At 38.0% G+C, this 21,929-nt stretch overlaps 1 protein-coding gene across 1 annotated transcript in view; it reads right to left on the bottom strand.

The window, feature by feature from the left end:
* The window catches only part of LOC139735550 (unconventional myosin-Va-like), a gene marked incomplete at its 3' end in the record, with an annotated part of 131,114 nt that overhangs the window by 49,377 nt on the left and 59,808 nt on the right, over window positions 1-21,929 (bottom strand). The window contains exons 2-3 of the mRNA XM_071646306.1: window positions 5,266-5,376; window positions 4,072-4,240 (exon numbers count right to left, since the gene is read on the bottom strand). Coding sequence (XP_071502407.1) covers window positions 4,072-4,240; window positions 5,266-5,376 — 280 coding nt within the window. The remainder of the gene's footprint in view (window positions 1-4,071; window positions 4,241-5,265; window positions 5,377-21,929) is intronic.

Genomic DNA, 21,929 nt, shown 5'->3' with positions numbered 1-21,929 from the left:
CTGCGCCACAGAACACATTCTTGTCTGCATTAGAGCCTTCCCCTCTGGCTCATGCTAAAATTGCAGCCATTACACAAAAAACCACAATCCCCTGTGTCTCATAGTTGAGCTACAGACTCACAACATTAACAACCATGTCTATAAACAAACAAACAAAAATACACTGCTGTTTTTTTTGCCAAAATACATTTTCACACCCATTTCTTCCAAACTGAAAATGCACCTGACAGAAATCAGATCTACTAGCTTACAAAATTGTAAAACTGACAAGCTGTTACATGGCAACAAGGACAAACACAACAAAATTCTGCTGTTTTATAGTTTTCCTCCACTCTGCATGATTCAATGAAAGCAGTGAGCTCAATGGTTAATCTCTCATTCCCTGAGTTCCAACCATGTGCTTTATTTTCCTAGGCATCCCAAACATGAGACAATCTAAATTTGTAATAACAAAAAAAGAAAAAAAAATGATGAAGAGGTTCATGCACTCGAAGAACAGTCATACATCTGATGGTGAAATGACCCCCACAGAATTCTGAAGGATTCAAATAAAAAAAAAATATTTCTGTAGTAATAAAAAAAAGCACTCTTAATGCTGTCAAGAAATCTATAAGCCTTCGCACAAATCAAAAACAATCTTGAGATGTGCAAACCTTACAATAACATGGAAGTTTAAATCACCTTGAATAATTTTGTTATTGCTGTTTCTGTTTATGGCATTTCAGTTTGAAGGTTAAGTATTTTGTCATTTCCTCTGTAAAAGAACAGTCTAAGGATTTGCTTGGCAAGTTTGTTTTGTTTTCTGTCTGTTTGGTTTTGTTTGTTGTTTTTGGTTTTTGGTTTGTTTGTTTGTTTGGGGTTTTTTTTTGCCATGGGCTTCCTTGGAAACCAGTAAGATATCAGCACTAATGCACGTTAGTCATCTCCACCATTAATTCTATCTACACCCAACCTCAGAGATAAGCATGCGGCCCAGTCAGGTTTCGATTACTGTCACAAAATATCAGAAAAAAAAATGAAGGCCTTGATTTTCTTTATTGATGAGAGTTTGACAGGTCCTACTCCAATTTTCAACCATGACAGTCTTGTAAACAGACACACATGCAGGAATGACTGATGAAAAAAAAAAAAGTTTGGTACTATGAGGTTCCAGGTATAGCTATCAGCACTAAACTGAAGCTGACTTTGGCATGGTATTGATATTTCCTATGATGCCGCCATGTCCACTACAACCTGAGTGGGAGAAAGGATATACTGCATCTGGCCATGCTAGACGTTACATAATTAAGCCGTCGCTCTGCGAGTACATAAGGAGTTCTTGCGGTAATTCAAAGCCAGCGAAAAAATCTGAGCCGTGAGTCAATAGGACCAAAATAGATTGGGGGGGGGGGGGGGGGGTTAAAAGACGAATCAGCACCATGGTGGTCTCATGCTGGAGTATAAGTGTGTATGCATAGACTGAACGCATATGTGCACATGCATGTTTGGGCATGTGCATCATGTATTCACTGTACTTCTGTATGCTGACAAGTTGCTTACTGCTAGACTCACAGTGCATAACTATGTGTGAATCTCCCTTTTTTGTCAAATTATGCCATCTGGGTAATAACATATGGTTTAAGTGCTTTTATGTCACTGCTATCAAGAAACTATTAGATTTTGTTTACATAAAAAGTCATATAAATATATATGGGCTTGTGACAAATGGGATTGCTGCAGCTGGAGCAATTAGTGATAACTTATCATCTGTGCATATGTTGCATATTTCCTTTCACATCATGAACACTTTAAAATATATTAAAAAGCACTTTAAGGTTTAGGGGATGATTAGGAAAAACACATAAGCATGAAAGATTTAGTATATCATAAAGAAATATAATATGAAATAATCTTCTTGGCTTTCACACAGGAAATGCAAATGTTGAATTCAAATTCACCATTGTGAAGTATAAAGTGCCACATGTCTCTTACGGTGCAGAATATTGTATGGGTCACCTAACAACTACAATGTCAACTACACTTTTCATTCTGAATCAATTTACCGTTTCTATAAACCCTCTTTCATACTGGTACGCTTTGATATATCCCTGTCATACTGTGATATTCATTGGTGAGACAGATTACAATTTATAAGTGGTCTGCCTATCATCGAAGTGGACCCCACAGAAAACAAGCTAATGCACCTGAGTATTGGCTATCCAGCCATCTTCTCAGATGGAAATAAGACAAACAAACCTCACTACTGATTTTCCATCCATCACGGACAATGTCAGACATTTAAGTTTGCAACAGTAGATGCAAAATTGATGCAGAACAGGCTCCACTATCCAGAACAGCAGAAATATTGTGTAAAAATATCTAAAGCTGCAAGCTGGAGTCTAATATGTGACTTATTAACCCAATGAAGACTAGTCCCGAATATACTTAGGCAGATGATTATGGGAAATGCATGTTAAAGCAAAATCAGCTCAGCCTTTATGGGCTAAAGAGTACCAGATAACCTGTGCCTTGACCTACCACAAATGACGTGAACTAGGAAAAAATAGTAAGTATGACCAACGCTAATGCAAATGACAGCAGGTCTGACCCACATAAGCTCACCAAACATCCTATCAAACCACAAATGATGGTAGGGCACTAAGCAGGAATAACTTTGTGGGGATGAGTTTTGTATTGTCGAGAGTATCTCCAGCTTTGCACATTCTCAGTAGATTAGTATTCAAGATTTTTTGTTTAAACAAATTAAATAATCATATCCAAATACAAATCAAGTTCCACTGCAATTATTGACCGATGTGAAAACTGGCTTACACAACACTGCATAAACTGATCACAAGCAGGAAAGTGCAAAACCAGTTTTAAACAAAAGCTGTCAGATTATTTGAAAAGGAAGTCTCGGTTATAATCTTAATTTAAAAACCCAAACAAACAATGGTCTGTGGAAATGAAGAGAACACTTTAATCCTATATAATTTAAGGTATGAAAGATAAGTCGTGTGAGTGAATTTGTATTGAATTTCTGGATATTGCAGAGATTTTTCATTTTCCCTTTTCAACCACTGCTTTGGTTTCACTTATTGTAGCTTTATGTTTATCCTCATTTGTAAGGGCAATTCCTTCACCTGATTGCAATTTAACCCTTTACCTCAGTGATGCTGTAATCCCTACAGGGTTACTACATGGCACATGAAGTTCACGCAATCAATGGCTTAAGATATCTTTCCAGTTTGAAACACCACTACATCTGTAGGTGGGTTACACTACAGCGTGATTCTTAACTCTTTCTGCACAAGGGAGTTTGGACAGTGTGTACAATGCTATGGGGTTTTCTGTGCCTTTTGGTACTCAAAGCACAGAAAAAGCTGAAATGCATAATTAAATTTCCTCCTTTTAGGAAGACATAGAAATTATATCTTGTTTTTTTGCAGCATATACCCCCTCCCCTCCTTCATCTCTTGTATCATGCCCAGATGGCTGACAATGGCGATGATAATAATATAATGATACAGTCTTCTTTATCCTTGGTAGCCTCTTCAGTGTTGCCACTGCTCTACTAGAGGGCCCTGTTTTTATCATAACCCTGGCATTGCCAAGTATCCATTTATACACCTGGGTCAAGAGGGACATGTGGGTAAAAAGATCTCGTCCAAGGACATACTATAGGCACCTGAAGGGATTCAAACATGGGACCTCTGCTTGAAAGTCAGAGGTCTTGGCCCCTAGGCCAAAGTGCCCCCCCCCCCATTCTCCATGCATGCTAAGATTTCTTTTCTTGTGAAGACAAACTTGATCATCCATCCTGGTTTCCATAGCAACTGGGCAGGACCTGAAGTCTAGGGAATGAGGATAAGGGGCCTTGCTTAAGGGGAACAACCGCTGCAGCCATGGGGAACTTCAACCAGAGACCCTGTGTGTAATAGCTAGTTGCCTGATCAGCCAAGCCACAACAGCTTACAAAAAAGCTTAGCATTTCCCTTTTTTTAACAAGAGCTACGCACCACCAACTTTCCAAAATGATGAATAGAAAAATGTGTAATCGTCTTGCTCTCTTCTCCTTCGCGAAGTACCTACCACAGTACGTGTAGATGGCGCTGTTCCTCGTGAACCTCTCACTGAGGTTGTACAGGACGGCCGGCTCGTGGAGGTAACTCAGAGACGTGAGGTCATTCTCGCCGATCAGGATCTCCGGGTTTCGCAGCGGAGGGAGGTCCTCCTTGGTCTTGACCTTGACTGTCTTTTGCTGCAGATTATTATTTTTTTTTGGAAACATTCGATCAAAATGAATGGAGAAAAGAATTGAGATGGATTAATTAAACATGTGAATTGCAGATTAGGAAGCAATGATATTCCCGCTAGGAACAACCCACAACATATTTTACAACAATCCACATTTCTCTGTGACCACTGAACCAAATCGAATGTGGTTTTCTGCAAGATGTAAGTAAGAAGTTATAGTTTCACACCCGGAAATAGCATTCAGATTGTTTAATCATTTTGAAAGTTATCAGTGCTGAAATCGAACTGTAATTTTTTTGGGGGACATACTATATATTGCCACTGTCATCATGACTATCATGGTCATAATCACTATTTTGATTCTAATTGGTATTCCTATCATTATCATGGTTATCAAAAGTAAAAACTCTTTATGTTATCATTGTAATAATCATCATTTTCTCTTTATGATTATTAGATGCACTTGCTTGACCACAAAATTAGCATACAATGTACATATTAGGTAAAAATTTGAAGGAGAGAGAGAGAGCAACACAAAAAGAGATAGAGATAAAAGTGAAGAATAAGTAGGGCACAGGTTCCAAAAAGTTAGATTCAGAGTTGCTTTCAAACAGCACTTCCTTTTCAAACTTAATTATACTTTGATAACAGATTGAAAGACTTCCATGAAGATAAAACTTACACTTTTTCATACAAATGTTGTCATATGGTTTATTAATATATGACATACACTCTCCTTATGTACTCATATCTCACTAAACTCGCTAATCAGGTATTTTAAGAAGCAAAACAAAATCAAACATTTCTGTGTGATATATAATTCTCACCTAGACAAGGAAGATGAATTCCATGTTTTTGATCATGCTGACCCGTCCACATGGTACTTGGAATTGAAGAGATTCATGTGAACAAAATATGATAAACAATATGTTCACTTGATTTATACATACTTTGCTTTCACACTATGCAGAAAGTACCAAAAATGTACATTTTTGCATTATGTTCCACTTATACTACAAATATGCTTACGTCTCCTTCCTCAAATTCCACTTCTATAGTCTTGTCTCCATCTTTGAAGTCTTGGGTCAGCTCTCCTCCTCTCCAGACCACTTCTGGGTCACGTACCCATATTCTGGCTCCCTGAAGAAAAGAAGAATACAACACCCATCTTAAAATTAGAAATCAAGTTTCAAATCACATCACAGAGGACACTAATATATGCAAAGATGGTAAAATGTGGACTGATCTGAATTGATCTCTTTCAGTGTGATAGCTATGAAAGCAATGAATGCTTGTAAGTAAGCAACAATGGGATAGGCAGCTCAAAGTCTGCTTTGAAGGACTAAGCTATACGGATTAAGTGTCTTGCCTGGGCCTTTAACCCGTTGAGGACGAGTCCTGAGAGTACTCGGGCATGTGTCTATGGGAAATGTGTGTTGTAACAAAGTCAGCCCGTCCTCAACGGGTTAAGGGCACAACCACTGCCGCCAGGGGGACTTGAATCAGGAACCCCAAGACTGAGTGTCTGTGGTCTCATTCACTGAAGCCACAACAGCTCCTTATCATCTTTATATCAACTTCTCATAAATACACAAAATGAGCAAGATATTCATGGTGTACTGCACTTTTCACTTCTAATGTCATTTCAGGTTTTATCACGACATTCAATGATAGTCTTGATCCTCGAGTCAAAGAAAGAAACAGTACTGTTCTTCATCGTTTAAACAATACTGAGAAGGAGGTCATGAATTGCTATAGACAGACTTAAACATTTTTTTCAACTTTATTTTTGACATATTTTAGACACTCAACTGTTTTGTTTTCCCCTGCATGTCCAAAGAAGACAAGAATAATAAATAAAAAACTTTAGATCTGTCGTGTGAATGCTACCAAAACACGGCCTCCCGGGTTAGACAGAGGAAAAAACAGCTGTCTGGCGCATGTGCAGAGCACCATTTTCTGTCAAATTAACGTCATCTTAGTGTTTGCATGGCAGATCTAAAGCTTGCTAACATTCTGAACTCTCATACCATTTGAAAATAAGACATTATCATTATCATCAACCTCATAATCATCATCATCATCATCATCATCATCATCATCAAAATAAATGTCACAGCCATCCTCTTCATCAATAACACTGGCATCACTATTTTACTCATTGCCATATTCACCAAAGTTATTCACCCGCACAAATATCAGCTATCTCAAAAAAAAAAAACAACAACCTTAAATTGTTCTACGACCATATCCAAATATAATAATCTATGTTAGGTAAACTAAAGTGAATATAACTAGCAGCAGTGCATCCAGTGGTGATGGTAGTACTAGTAGAAATACTTCATCTTGTTGTTGAAGAAGTTGTGGTGGTAGTAGTAGTAGTAGTAGTTGCAGCAGAAGTAGTACCAGTAGTAACAGTATGAACAGTAATTTGGTCTAAGAAGTAGAAGTGCAATGCAGGACACGTGAAAAAAGCAACAGAAGAAAGATCTAAGTCTCCAAACTTTTTATTCTCTGTCCATGAATATTCTTACTAGGGTATGTTGGAATCAGTAGCAGACATTAGAGCCAGATACGGTTCAATGTCTGACTGATATATTCAACAAAGTAGTCCAGAGAATTATGTTTCATTAGCAGCTAAACACAACACCAGCTGTAGGCCATACACAGTGCGATTATCAGAGCAGTCATCAATAATTAGCATCCCAGGGAGGTAACGTTAAAGGGAAATAACGGCTAAGCCCCCCTCGTCAGACTGGGTTTCAGATCACACGACTGTTCCCAACTGACACACGCTCAATCCCAGCTAAGAACAACGAGAAGCGGAGGGGATAAAGCGCGGTATCACTAGTGATCAAATGGGGATATCTTTCCCCCCTAATAGCAGATTTCCTTGCTCAAGGTGAAAGCTGTATTTACCCTTTGAACAACGTGCATATTGCCAGGATGTATATACACAATTGTCTTCTATGATTAGCGCAGAGCTTCTGTATGTAAGCGTACTTCAAGGGGACCTTTGAGGGAGATTTTCTTTCCGTCAAGGCCTCTCAAATTTATTGAAAAGATAGCCCTTAAACTTTTCAAGCAAAATGTCCATCTCCCCCTCTAATTATTTCACTTTCTTTCAAAAGAGCTCACTTATTAAGTGATTGCATGAGAACAATAGATAATTTCTTGAAGATGAAACATAATTTTGATGAGCTCTTTCACTGGCATTATTCCAGAAAATCTTCACTATCAGTTACTCTTTCTCCTTTATCATGCTATTTTTGTTGCAAAATTCAAGCTACTTTTTTTTTTTACACAGAGCATCTTCAGTGTGGTCTGGGTATCTGAATATTGTTTCTTCTTTAGACATCATTGTTTTATAAAACACTGTGTCATTGCATGTTTTTATAGTAAGTACATGGTGTGTAAGTGCACATGACAATTTATGATTTGCTTTTCTTGTTTAATTTCAAAGGAGAAAACACCTTTCTACATTTCCCATTCACATTATCCCACATCTTATTTTATTTTTGGCAGAGAATATCATCCTTGGAAGCATCAAATTCCATAAAAAGGTTGACCAAAAGTAGTTTAAAACAGATGAGCTCTGCAGCAGTGCATTGACGAGACTGTAAATCTCTTGAGGTTCAGGAAATATGTGTTCAAAATGGGTTCATATGTTCGTCAGTCCTACAAATGTTAATATGGGTATGCATCATCACCGAAAAAATCAGCTGACATGCTGAAGAATTGAAGACATTCATAATTATCATTATGCATGAAACACTATTTCACACACTCATAAGACGAAACAAGATAAAGATAGCAGAGCAACTCTCAGTTGAGAACAACAGAAAAGTTTCCACATGTTTCCAAAAATGTCTGTGCCACAATGGGCTATTAAACTGGTCCATGTTGATATGTCTTCTCAAAATTTCAGTGGACAGTGACAGAATTTCTAAAGTATTTGCATACCTTGACCATCACTGGGAATAAGTTAATCTATCATTAGTCACATTATCATATAGATGGGGCTTAAAGGGATGATACAGTTTTGGTTGAGATGCAGGATTGAGATTTTAATTTCTTTGAGAGATAATTAGAAACCACTCATGAAATATTAAAGAGCATACAATTCTGAGAGGAATTTGAAGTTTATTTGATGAAAATTTGTTTTGAAATGGCTAATGAGATATCCAAAAACAAAGTAAAACAAAGTGGTCCTTTTATCAGGACCTCTTTGTTTTTGGATATCTCAGCCATTTCAAAGCCAATTTTCAGCAAATAAACTTTAAATTCCTCTTAGAATTCAATGCTCTTTTATATCTTATACAAAGGTTTCTCATTATCTCACAGAAAAGTTGGAAACCTGAAGCTCCATCTTAACCAACCTATACCATCCCTTTAAAGTTTCAGAGCAGATGCCCATTCTTGTGGTTGCTTACTATGCCAGCAGCCTTGCGGTCAAAGCACAGAATTGTAGCAAATAATAATTTCACAGAGAACTCTTGACAACACACTAGCAACCACTGCTTCTACAACCCTGGCCCATGCAAACATGACTATCAGCAAAAACCTTGGAGATACAATTGACCTTCTGGTGAACTTGGTTCCAAAGGGGGGGGGGGGGGGGGGGGGGGGGGGGGGAGGCCCATCATCTCAAAATATCTTGTTTCCACATTATTGGAACAAACTGCTGTTCAAGATTTTATCTGGGGAGATGCATGACTGTCAGTCAAAAAACAAAAAACAAAAAATAAAATAATAATAATAATAATAATAATAATAATAATAATAATAATAATAATAATAATAATAATAATAATAAATGGCCATTATTCCATGACTCAATCTCATGCTGATACCACATGTACCTGAAGCAGACTTTTATTCAAGATAAAACATACAGTAGCTGTGAATATGATGCACTTTTGCACAATGGATGCTGCTATGGCCCGATATATTCTTAATGATATAACACATGAATTAAATATCGTGTAGCAACCACGATCGGGAACACTCTGAGATTGCTATACTTCAAGCGTACCCTATGGGGTAATGCTTCACATTTCCGTCGTTACCTGACTGAAATTGTGTTATTACATCGTTATTTCACACATTTCTTATGCATATGTCCCCATTTTGTAGCAAAAATCAACAGTTTCTGCAGCTACCAGCCATGACAAGATAAGTGCCACTGACGTGTCACACAGAATATAGTGAAATAAAACCACTCTGTGAACGTATCTGAAAGAGTCAACACGTGTCATTTTTGTGCCTGTCGGAAACTTTACATATGTTTTACCATTAAAGATGCCATGATCTTCAATATCAATGATTATGACTTGTCCAAAGACCTTACTGTACATGAGTTTTGTGTCAGCTGTCTGACACATAATGCAGTTTTATTTTTGCACCGTGCTGAGAAGGCCCTTTTTTTAAACCAAATTTTATATTAAAGAATTGATTTGACTTCTTTTTTTGTATCTAACTTTTACTTGTGGTTATCAAGGTATATGAATGATAGCAAGATCAATTAATTTTCCTTTGAATGATTTGGACTATCTCTGTTCTTGGTACATATTCTTTTTTTTTTGTCTCTTTATCACTAATTTACTCATTTGGAATTTATTTTTTATATTAAATTGTCCATGTTTCTAACTTGAAGAGTTGTATTGCTATTCTGCAATTTAGCCTCTTAGCTTCCATGGTAATATTTTCAATAAATATTTTCATGACAGGATGAGTTTGTAATTTTTTTTTGTTTAAAAAAAGATAATTGATTGCTTACCCAAGATATCACACATCTCTTAAATTGATTCACTTTGCCTTTGAGGGGGCTTAGTCGTTTCCCTGGCTGACTGGGTCCCCCAAAAATTATTCTATGCAAAACCTTTCTTCAACAAGAATGATGATGCAAGGCAATGCTGCACAACAGAATCCAATGAAGTCTACTCACCTTACGATATACTTCGATATCAACAGGCGAATAATTCGCCGACCTGTGTCTTCCGGTCCAGTCCGCTTCCCTCACACTCTTCACCTGCCGAAACATGTTTTGTCTATTTGTTTGTCTGTTTGTTTGCTTGTTTCCAAATTATTTCCAACCCAGGATATCTCCACTACGCATCAAAACTCTCCTTGAGACTTACGAGCACACTCGAGAAACTTTGTCAACACCGTGCACGCAGAAGGCGTCCGTCCCATATTACAGCCCGTCAAAAAGTGGTGATCTCATGCCCTCAAAAGTGTCCCATAATCAAAGGTAAAGATATAATCATCAACAGGAACACAAGGAATGAAGTTATACTTCACACTGTGTGTGCCAAGTGTGAGTGGAAAGATCACAAGTGTAGCCGAAGACAGTCCATGCGTCCACAAGTGAAAGGATCCTCATAAGAGTGCCCGACGACAGCAACGCTAAACAGATATTGGCTTATTATCGCAGGGCGCTGTGATAAGAACAGGTGACAGATCTCCCTCACTTTAAACTTCCTTCCTCAAATGGCACCCTTCATTCAGCCCAAGGCAAACCCCGTCTCTCTCAGAGGCTATGTTCTAAACATGTGTCACATACCGCACTCTATGGTCATCCTTAATGAAACTTTCCCCACACACCAAAAAGGGAAAAAAAGTACAAATTCCTCAGTCACCAGAAATGTTTAATGCAAGTAGTTGATGGACTCCTCATTAAAAAAAAAGGAAAGCTCTTTATGAACAGCTCGGAAAGAGAAAACAAAGCAGTAATAAAAGTGTGGTTTTAACATTTTTTTTTCCCCACTGCTAGTAGGAACACAGTACTTTGGGTAGGATTAAGAAACTTGTTAGTCATAAGTCTGCAGCTGAGAGAGTGTTCAGTTGTTTGACAAAATTTCCTACTGTTTCTGTTTTTTCCCCTTTTTTAGAAGATTTTTGTCTGTGGGCCTATGGGAGGATATCTTGCATTTGTGAGGAAACGATCTGGTCTTGAGAGCCAAATAGTGGCTCTCTGTTTTGACTTTTTCCACTGGGGATGAACACGTGAGTCAATGACATGCAGAAAAAAAAAGATTAGCCTGTTGAGGATTTGATGCTCTAATATGACTTTCTCCCAAGACTGTATGGCAAATTGACCGCTGCCTGGCCTTTTAGATGATGTTGCAGCATCACTAGTTTTGAGCCAACATTTCCTCTCGAGACAACCAGAAAGAAAAGCAGCATCCCAATGGATGGGATTATGGAATTTGTGCAAAATGGCAACCTGAGTTTGCCACAACAGTTACTGTATGGGTGTCAGAGATGCACATCTGATATCACCATGGCAACACCATCATCATTAGCATCATCATCACTCTCAATGTCTCCAAAGACTGGATGGTCAGTTACAGAGGTCTGCTCATTCGCTACCAAAAATGAAAGAAAACATGTCACAACTGCTCGTCTGTTATATCTTGATATCCCACAATGCACTCATCATCATCCCTGGCGGAGACTGATTACAAAATATACAACAGATAACACCCTGCCGAACTGACGGATCTCAGGTCCATGGTCAATGAGGATGATCATCTTGGCTGGAAAACATATCTGAAATTCACAGGTATTGTATGATATCAAAAGACTTCCCAAAGACACTTCTATCTCTCACAATGCCTGAACAGAATGAGCGGGAGTCAACATGAGGTGATGTATCGCAACTTTTCATCGAGTGAATAAACGGCTCACTTCCAACCGTCTAGAGCCTGGTGCTTCCCTACAATCCAAGACCAAATCCCAGAGTGTCGCAGTGTTCCTTTGGCGAACTAATTAGCGTATCCCGTTATAATTGATCCGCCATGGAGAATATATCATTCATTGTTGCAGGCGAGCGCCTGATGCATTCCAACTATTTAAAGAGCCGGGGCTGCAGCTTTCGCGTTCGGCTTGTTTCGGCTATCTTTGGCCGTGGAGGAAAGTAATTTTATCCTGGAGATCAGCTGGCACAAAAGGCGTGCTAAAAAGTTACACACAGCCCTTTTGTTTAGCAAGGCACAGGGAGAGCAGGGTGATATTTGAAGGGGATGACTAAACTGCAAAACGGGATGAGGTTTTTGAAGAGAGGGGTTGGGGGAGGGGTATGGATCAACACAGCAGTAGCCAGCTCCCTTGCAGCAAGAGGAGAGGGAGGGGGGTTAGGGGGATGGGATAGGGAGCTTGACAGGCTATTAATAACTCTAGTCATCATATGACAGTTAAATTTGTGTCACATTCACGTCCGTTATCAAAGGTCTGAATAACGGCAGACCTAACATTAGCTCAACAGATAAGGCTGAATGATACACTGAGTAGAACTTTTGGGGCTCACAAGGAGAAGAATTTACCAAGACATAATGCAACTGCTTTGTCTCTGACTGTCGGGATGGAAATAAACACAATAGATTAGTAATAATTGTGGCAAAATTGTACATATTGCAAAAACAATGGTCATGTGTATACTAGTAAATGATGAACATGGCATCTTCTGTGCACATCATTTTTTGAAGGTCTTGATCATGTGGGTATATTAAACTTGCTTTGCACAAAACTTGGAACTTTTACTTCACACAAGTATTCGATGCTCTAATTCTTGTAATTCAACATATTGTTGTTGTTGCTGTTGTTGTTTTGAGGGGGAAATTTGTTTAAAAAGGCTACGATATGGCCCTCCTGTAAACATAGCAAAGATGTGCACCAACAATGGCAATAATATCACACTTTGGGAAAGGCAGTGGAAAGCATAAAGAATGGGGAATAATAAAAGTAGCAGAGAGATAAGTTATCATCATATCGTCATAATGTCATGATGAAAGTAATACAGTGGCACCGTTAACTGAGAAGAGTCAGGAAACAGTTTTTCTTGGTTTGTTCGGGACTCCCATTCAAGTAAATCGCCCAATAAGAAACAACATATAAGTGCTTTACACATAACCATGCTGAGTTATCATACCAACTGATATCAACGGCAAAATGTACTTGATGACTCTCAGATACATAATGGCAATAGAAGTGCATGTGCAGGTAGAAGCTGACAGCACTCAATACTACTGCCAGCACAATGCAACCATCTTGTGTGTTGTCCACGAACTATAGTCTTACTGCAAATCTGCAAAGGTTTAGGTCACACAAGTGGTAGAATGGACTTGGCATTGGTTAAGAAGTAACCATTTTGGTGAGGAAATCAAAGCCATTTCTCTGGATATAGTTACCATTTTTAGGGTGCATTTATCAACTCACTTCTGGCACAGAATTAAGGTTTCCAAACAACTTTCACAGAGTTTTGGGCAGTCGATAGACATACAGCTCCTTTGATTATATGGTAAACAATGCATTTCTGAAATGCCGAAAAAAAAGTGCTATCACAACTGCATTTGAGCCAGAAACGCATTTCTGTAAAGTCGAAAAACTAAAAGTTGTTTTGAAACACGTTTACAGCTCAGACCTGCCCACGCCAACCACTGCCAACTGCACATCACTCTTTGGGTCAATTTGAGCGGTAAAGCTATGCACTGACAAGGCCTCCCAATCGATTCACGACAGAGTTGATAAATGCAACAACTCGAGAAACGAGATCTCAAAGGCGTTTACAAACAACGCGTTTTGATAGTGGGTATTGAAACACGTTTCAAACATGTGAAAGTTGATGAAATAGCCTTAGGCATTCATGAGGGACAACAAAAGTATTTCAACCAAAATACAGGCAACTTCCAGCATAACAAAGTCTTCAGGACCAGTAGTCTTCTTCTTTCATCATAGCCAAACACATAAAGTATATGAAAATATATCCATAATAATTTGGAAATCTGAATGTTCACTCCAAAGTAACAAAATGTCATTAGAACTATGTTTGTTGAAACGGGAGCACACCATATGGTCTGATTAAGCATGTCTTGGTTCTGATTAAGTGGTGAAAGTAACACATGACAATGATAAATCAACAATAATGATAGTAACATTAGTTGTAATATGATCAATAAAATCATTATCCCCAGTAGTACTGGTAGTTTAAGGATCATGATCGTTATTGCTACAATCATTACGGGTATTATTTTATCATTATCATTACTCACATCACCTTAATTTGAACTTCTACCAGCTACATTGGTAATGACGTCATCAATCTATGCCGGAAAAGAAATTGAAGCCAATAGCCTTTCACATGGCATGAAATTTTTGCGAATTGCTACTTATATTCAATGCATCTGGCGTAGAAAAGAATTATTTCACGTTTATTTTGATTTTGCAAAATTAAAATGCATGCAAAAATTTATGGTTTTACAGTAGATCGTTCGGAAAACTTAAATAGCAAAACATATTTCTCTACTCATATAAACAAAAGTATTAGTCAACTACTGTAAAACGAGAAATGTTCGCGTGCATTTTAATTTCGCGAATTTCGCGAGCGCCAAGATTCGCGAAATTAAAATGCAAGCGAAATTTCTTATCTACACTATATGCATTGAACGCAAGAGGCAATTCGCAAAAATTTCTTGCTACGAAAAAGGCCGTCGGCTCCAATTCGCGAAAATTTTGTGCCGCGAATACATCATGTTTTACAGTAACCCTCACCCTCACCCTAACCCTAACCCTAATCCTTGACTTATGGTTAAATTTTATGATGAGGGTGGGGAATGACAGTGGAGGGGAAAATCTCACTGAGTGATGCTCCTGACCTGTCTAAGTGACCATAAAACATCACTAATTTCGGTCGGTTAACGAGGCACAGGGTAATCCCCTCATCAATAAAAATCACATGATCACACTGACCCGTACATAAGTCTAGGGCCTTTACTTTTCATAGATTCATTAGACCAGGGAGGTGAGAGGAAAAGGAGTGGGCACTGGATTAGTGTCTTTTGAACCATCCTCGGAGCCGCACTCCCCAAGAGACCACTCCACTAACTAGATTACTGCCGCTTGGCCGCACAGTGCACATGCGCAATCCTTGTCAACAGGCTGGTGGGTCTCACCCCTCCCTGGCCAGAACCTGGATTACTCCACGTGGTACTGGATGGGTGGTGTATACTGGTGCATAACTGGTGCATTACCCATTGCTGTGCCTGCAAACAACACTGGTGCATTGTGATGTGCAGTGAACTGGTTGCATGGTCACATTTTGAATTTTGCAGCTAGTATTCAAGGTATTATAATTTATGTGCATTTACATGTCCATGTACTATAAGATTTCTTGGGAACAAATGTACTTTGCATGCTATTATGGTGAAATAACTTTTACATGAAATGGAAACAAATTAACACAGACTTAAAAACATTTAATAATAATGATTAGCAGCACCAATAATAATATACTGATTGAAAGAATGTGAAGGAAACATGAACAGCTGAGTAGTGGAACACAGGCCCTAATAATGTCTGATGATAATAATAATTTTAATACCAAGCTAGCACAGAAAATACTAACCACAACAGCAACAACCATCATAAAAATACCCATTCAGCTTTCAAATAAGAATAAAACAAAAACAGAGAGACAGACAAAAAAAAAAAGTGCCATGGTGAATATCTTATCAGGCATACAGTGATACAGGACATGTGAGATAGTTCAGCTCTCACTGAACTCTCACATGTTTTCACCATACACCAGGCAAGGAGGCAAGTTATTTCACCAAGATTAGGTCCTATAGTAGTCTCCATCATGACCACTCTGTTGTAGATTCGAGCCCTCCTGCCTCAATATATCCCCAGCATACAACAAAAAAACATTCAAATAGTGTTTTCATCCCCTGGAGAACTAAAATTGCTCACAAAAATATGTTAGTGGGACCAGAAAAAACATGTCTTGGCGGATGTACGCAAGTTTCCCCAAAAATATGACAAGAGAACCAACACGAGCGAACAATGAAGTGATACATCAGACTAAAGAAAAACCCCAACATCTGCTGATCTACAGGTGAATTTCGTCAGCACTAGTCAGGATTTACACTTGACATTGCGTCGTAATTTGATTAAAACAAGAACAAAACAATGGCTATTGTTAAACAGTTACATTGTCAAAATTCAACTTCTTCTTGGCCGATTTTCAAAATTTTTGTATCTATCGAGAGCTGAATTCTTAGACTAGCAGGTCCCAAGAGCATATGCCGTGTGAGCCTGCATAAAGAATGTAAAACCCTCATACACGTCCTTGTGAACACACACAAGTCAACTGGCCTGTCCATACTCCTAACGATAGAGGGCCAAATCACCGCGGCCCCGAGGATCGAACATCAAACAGCAGTGATAACGATCAGACTGACCTCGTTACGTAAGAGGTCGTTTACTTGTTCGTTGGGGCACTGATCCCTTGTAATCCTGTGTTGAGTGATAGGGAAAACCCTCAGGGCAGAGTGCCCACTCCTTTTTGTCTCACCTCCCTGATTAGACCAATGATGCGACTCCTAATGCAAACAGGATGGGATAGATTTGCAGTCTGATGGAATATATCCAACATTTGCTGGACAACTGCCCAGGTCATCACAGTGAAGGCTAAACAGGGACTATGGGTCAATCTGCCCAGAATAAAAGGCAGATACTTATACAAACAAACACAATTACATCTTTAATAATAAAAGCAGACCATGTAGAATCACACTGAACTTCAAAATCAAAGAAAGATTTCCCTTCCCTACCCCTCCAAAAGATGTACAAAAACACTATTTAGAATGACACTCCCAAAAAATTAACATTACTGAAAAATAATATGAATTTATACAAATATTATAATCACTAACAAAATCAAAAATATTATAACCACAATACTAAAACACTGGGGGAAATAAATGATACAGCATATGTCACAAAAATTTGATGTTATCTCTGTAGTTGCAGCATGCATAAATTGAGAATTTGAATATCTCCCTCAAACTTTTATTTAAAAGATTATTTCTATCTATATTTCATTTTCACAATTTATCATATGAATTCTTATATCAAAATCAAAGGTACATGCAGTGCAGGTAATTCAGAGTCATGAAGGACGAGCAAGAAGAAACTAACTGAAGTGACAGATTAAATTTCAGCTAAATCTAAGTTAAGCTTAAGGTTCTACTCTACATATAATGACTTGAATCCATCAATTATTTCAGAAACAACTCACTCCCCCTAAAGAACAGAATTTCTAGGAGAGGGGGAAAGGCAAGAGAGGAAAAAAAATCTGTGAAGAGTAGCCAGGGCTTCAAAGAATCGCTCTCTAAGAAAAGTTCAAATGACATAACAAATGTGATTGAGCAAATGGATTTGATACGAAAATCTATGACGCCTTAACGGACCCCCCTTTAGGTGATAACATCATGAAGGGATCATCAATAAATTTCCAAGGGAAGGGAGGAATCTTGTGTCAATCAAACCAAGCCCCTCAAATCACAGGGACAGAGGCGAGGAAATGCAGAAAATTAGTGTCGCCATGGACACAGGAAACAGCAGCAGGCGAAACAAGTTCCTTAATCATTTTGGAGCGGCGTATTCTGCGCATTCTGTCCTGGTGATGGAACACGAGTATGTTTGTGCTCTCCAATTACCAGTGATGCTGCAATTTCCAGCAAAGGAGTGCAAAACTCATCAAAGGAGTGCAAAACTCATGACAAGAACCCCTCCCCCCCCCCCCCCCCACTTGACTGGATAATACACTTCTAAATCCTCCTAATCTCTGAGAGCTATATGAAACACTTTAAAAACTAGAAAAAAAAATAATACATGGATAATATGGAACTAAGCAAGATTCAGGCAAGATTGATGTTTTCATTAAAATATCATTGAAGCCTTACAAATTCAGGGCTAAAAAAAAAATTGTTTAAGAGCAAGAACAAGCAATGCGCTCCCCCCCCCCCCCCCCTTTATAGGAGAAGTGCGTACAGAAATACTAAAGCCATCGAAAAATTACAACTGAATAAAATCATTCAGATAAAAGCTCTCTTCTGAAGTTTCATCCCAGGGGAGTAAATAAACTCAGTTGACCAATATGTTGGGTTACCCCCCCCCCCCCCCATCAATGTTAAATTGTAGTCCCATCACACATTCTCTATTCTTTGCTGAGAATACTAGCTACAAGTGTACATCACTGACATGTACTCATTTACCCACTGCTTTACTCAGAGACTCTACTTACAGTACTAATACTTAAAGAGTACAAAAACACAATTGATTGTGAAAAATACAATGGAAAAGTCCTCATAATAAAGTGGCTACCATGGATAAATATGCCATGTTTTTGTTATCATCATTACTAATATACTTAAGAGTTATTTCTATTATCATTATCACTTCTTGATATTCTTATCATCATTATTAATGTTACTATCATTATTATCATCATTATCACCATCAGGATCATTATCAATATTACTGGTAAGAGATATCAAAACAAAAATTACACAGCTTTCTCTTCACACTACCACAGAGCATATTTATAGTAGATTCCTTCACAAAGTTGCATAACTGCTATCTTTTGCAGTCATGGTTGTCACTGGTCCATTTATTGCATTTTTCTTTTTCTGTACCAATGTGCATATAACATAAAACGGCAATGCAAGCACACACCAGTAACACCCTACACCTACTCAGCAACATAATGATTATGTCAAAGAAGTTTAAGAGAAATCTGAGCAGCTCTTGCTCCATTTTTTTTTTCTTCAAATTCTCCACTCCTCATATGAGTCACACAGCGAAGGTCTGAGTATATGTGAGATAGTCCCTCGTATCTTTGCTTTGATCGGCTGGGACGCCTGCCAGAAGAGGGCACCCTGCCAAAATCTGTCTGCCAACATATATGTTCTAAGAACTCTTTTTGGGGATATTCATGGTGAATTTGTAAACACGGTGGGCTAATTGAGACACGCATTCTAAATATGGACTTCGAAGAAGTGAGCAAGTATGCACCAAATGAAACTTTCATTATAACAATGAGATGTAAACTCAACATATCACCTACATAATACGATATAAACGATGATTTACTGTATACGCCATATATTTCGCGAGTCTAAATTTTCACGCATCGGGAATTCTGGACGATTTCGCGAGTGGTTAAATTCGCGATCGTGGAGTCCAGTATTGAATGGAGAAATGTACACGCGCATGTCACATCCACATCGGGATCAGAGTCAATATTTCCACGTCTTTAATTTCGCGAATAGCACCCGACCCGCGAAATTCGCAAAAATAAAAACCTCGTGAAATATTCGGCGTATACAGTATATAACCCTACATAACAACAATGTGAGAGATAAACATTCAACTTACAATCCGCAGGTCTCAGGTTCGAATCATGATGAATTTCCATTTTCTTTGCTTATTATTAATTCATATTTATACATACTTCTGGTTGCTTTCTCTTTGTTTACATGTACTTACAAAAGCTGCCTCACACAGTGATCCCTCACATTTTCCCCAAGTTGATTTCTATCCTTCGGGTTTATGTCAGATTTAAGTATGCTTCTGACCATTCGAGCATTAAAAATTAAGGGGTTTCTGGGATTAACACAGTTCCAGGGCTTTCCATAGCTCAGTTAATAGCAAGAATACTTAATAGCAAGAATACAAGAATACTTTGGCAATCTGGATGGAATCCCATTTTCTGTGCTCATTTTTTTATTTATATCAGCTTATATACTTTTAAGCATGTTTGGGTCATATCTACTCCTAAATCACCATGCAATCTACCTACATATTACAACATATGCCTAAAACTCAGTTTATCTAACAAATGACATTTGAAATTTACCTGATTATTGATGCACAAGCTATATTGTACATAAAATTGAAAGCATTCCTCAAAACAGAGCTAAAAAGCAATGAGGTATAAATGCCAAATACACCCACTGCAGCAAAGACAATATATGTGCCAAATTCAGTTACTATTATAACAATAACATTGAACTCCAGATATAACCAACACAATAGAAAGACCAATACGTACCAGGCATGAATATTGTATAGGATCATGATGTTTCAAGGCCAAAACCAGGCTCCTTGTAAATCAACAGTGAATCATGGCATTGACAATTCAACAACATAATCCTTTGTATGCATAATGATACACAATTTGTAGTCAGTCTGAGCTAAGAGGGAGAAATAGGGAGAGAGGCAAGGAGGAAGAGAGAGAGAGAGAGAAGAAAGGAATATGGGGGGGGGGGGGGGGGACTCCTGAGTAAAAACAATACAAATGACGTATCATTGTACGAAAGAATATGATTTTTTTTTCAGGAGGCATCAGGTTTTTGCATTATTGCAAGATAAAATACAAAAGCATCAATCTCCTTTTGAATAGCGATTCTAAACCTTTCCAACCACACAGGTCAAGTACTACATAGTACTGTATACACCTGTATTTTGCGAGTCTAAATTTTCGCGGATCAGGAATTCCTGACAATTTCGCGACTGGTTAAATTCGCGATCGTGGAGTCCTGTACTGAATGGAGAAGTGTACACGCGTACGTCACATTTACATTGGGATCAGAGTCAATATTTTCGCGTGTCTTTAGTTTCGCGAATAGCACCCAACTGGCGAAATTTGCGACAATATACAATTGTAAACCTCGTGAAATATTCCGCGTATACAGAATTCAGTTCCATTCATGATGACCTGATCATTCTGATGTCAAAGTGAATACATCATATATTCACAAAAATTCTGCTGTTTGGAGAATTTCTTTCAATTTTTTTTCACTTGGTTTGGGATTGATGAATAGTCCATTCACCTGAACCAATTCGAAGGCAACATTTTCCTTTGTTGTTGTTGTTGTTGTTGTTACAAACTAGCAGAAGTTTGATACTGAATATGAATTAAAGTTATGTGACAATTTGCACTATTTGGTAATAAGATTTGTTTAATGAATACAAACATGATTAATTCTTGAAATATCAATTAATATCAATGCTGCCTCACTGGAAGGAAATATAATGGTATGATTTTTCCCTTTCACGCCATCAAGCTCTACGCTAATCATGACTAGTCGTAAAGGTTACACCTCTCTGTAATACAACCACTGTGCTTATCTCTACAATGAGAACCACTCACATGACACAGTCTGGGTGTTGTGCCAAAGCACGCAATGCATCCCCAGAGCAACTCCACAGAGTTACGTGTATGTGGGTGAATCTTTATGACAAACTGCCAGCTTTTCATCTCACGATAAGGTAATCTAATTCAAAAACATTAAACCCCTCAAGAGCTAGTCACGAGCATATGTGGGCTGATATTACCGCATGAAGTATTCATAAATTAATATCATACATGTAATTTCACCCTCTGTCACACAAGGTGGCAACGAGCAAAATGTCTGATGAATTTAAAGTTGTACTTTCCAATTTCCCTACAGAAGAGCTACTGTCACAGTTTATAGGCATAGCTACTCCAGAGAAAAATGAAAAAAAAAATCAACTGGGTATTTAACCATTTAGCATCAATGTGCAAGTTTTTGGAATGCCAACATCTACATTGTTTGAGTTTGAGTTTGAGTTTGAGTTTATTTAACAACAACATATGTACAGGAAAGTTTGAATACATGTTTGTACATCAATATTAATACATAGCACATGTAATTGTCTAAATGATCTAAACAAAACATATTGAATATACTCTATAATATATAATTGATAAATTATTATGTAATCTAATACTATTAATCTAAAAAAGAGCTACAATATGGCAATGTTGTACACAATGAGGTTGCTAAAAGAACCAAGAGGTAGCACAGGTGCTAGTAGGTGTTGGT

The sequence above is a fragment of the Diadema antillarum genome, unplaced genomic scaffold, assembly GCF_040938485.1.
Source record: "Diadema antillarum isolate AM-2024a unplaced genomic scaffold, OU_Dant_1.0 seq00000585_RagTag, whole genome shotgun sequence".
NCBI lineage: Eukaryota > Metazoa > Echinodermata > Echinoidea > Diadematoida > Diadematidae > Diadema > Diadema antillarum.
This window is presented reverse-complemented; position numbering and strand designations above follow the sequence as displayed.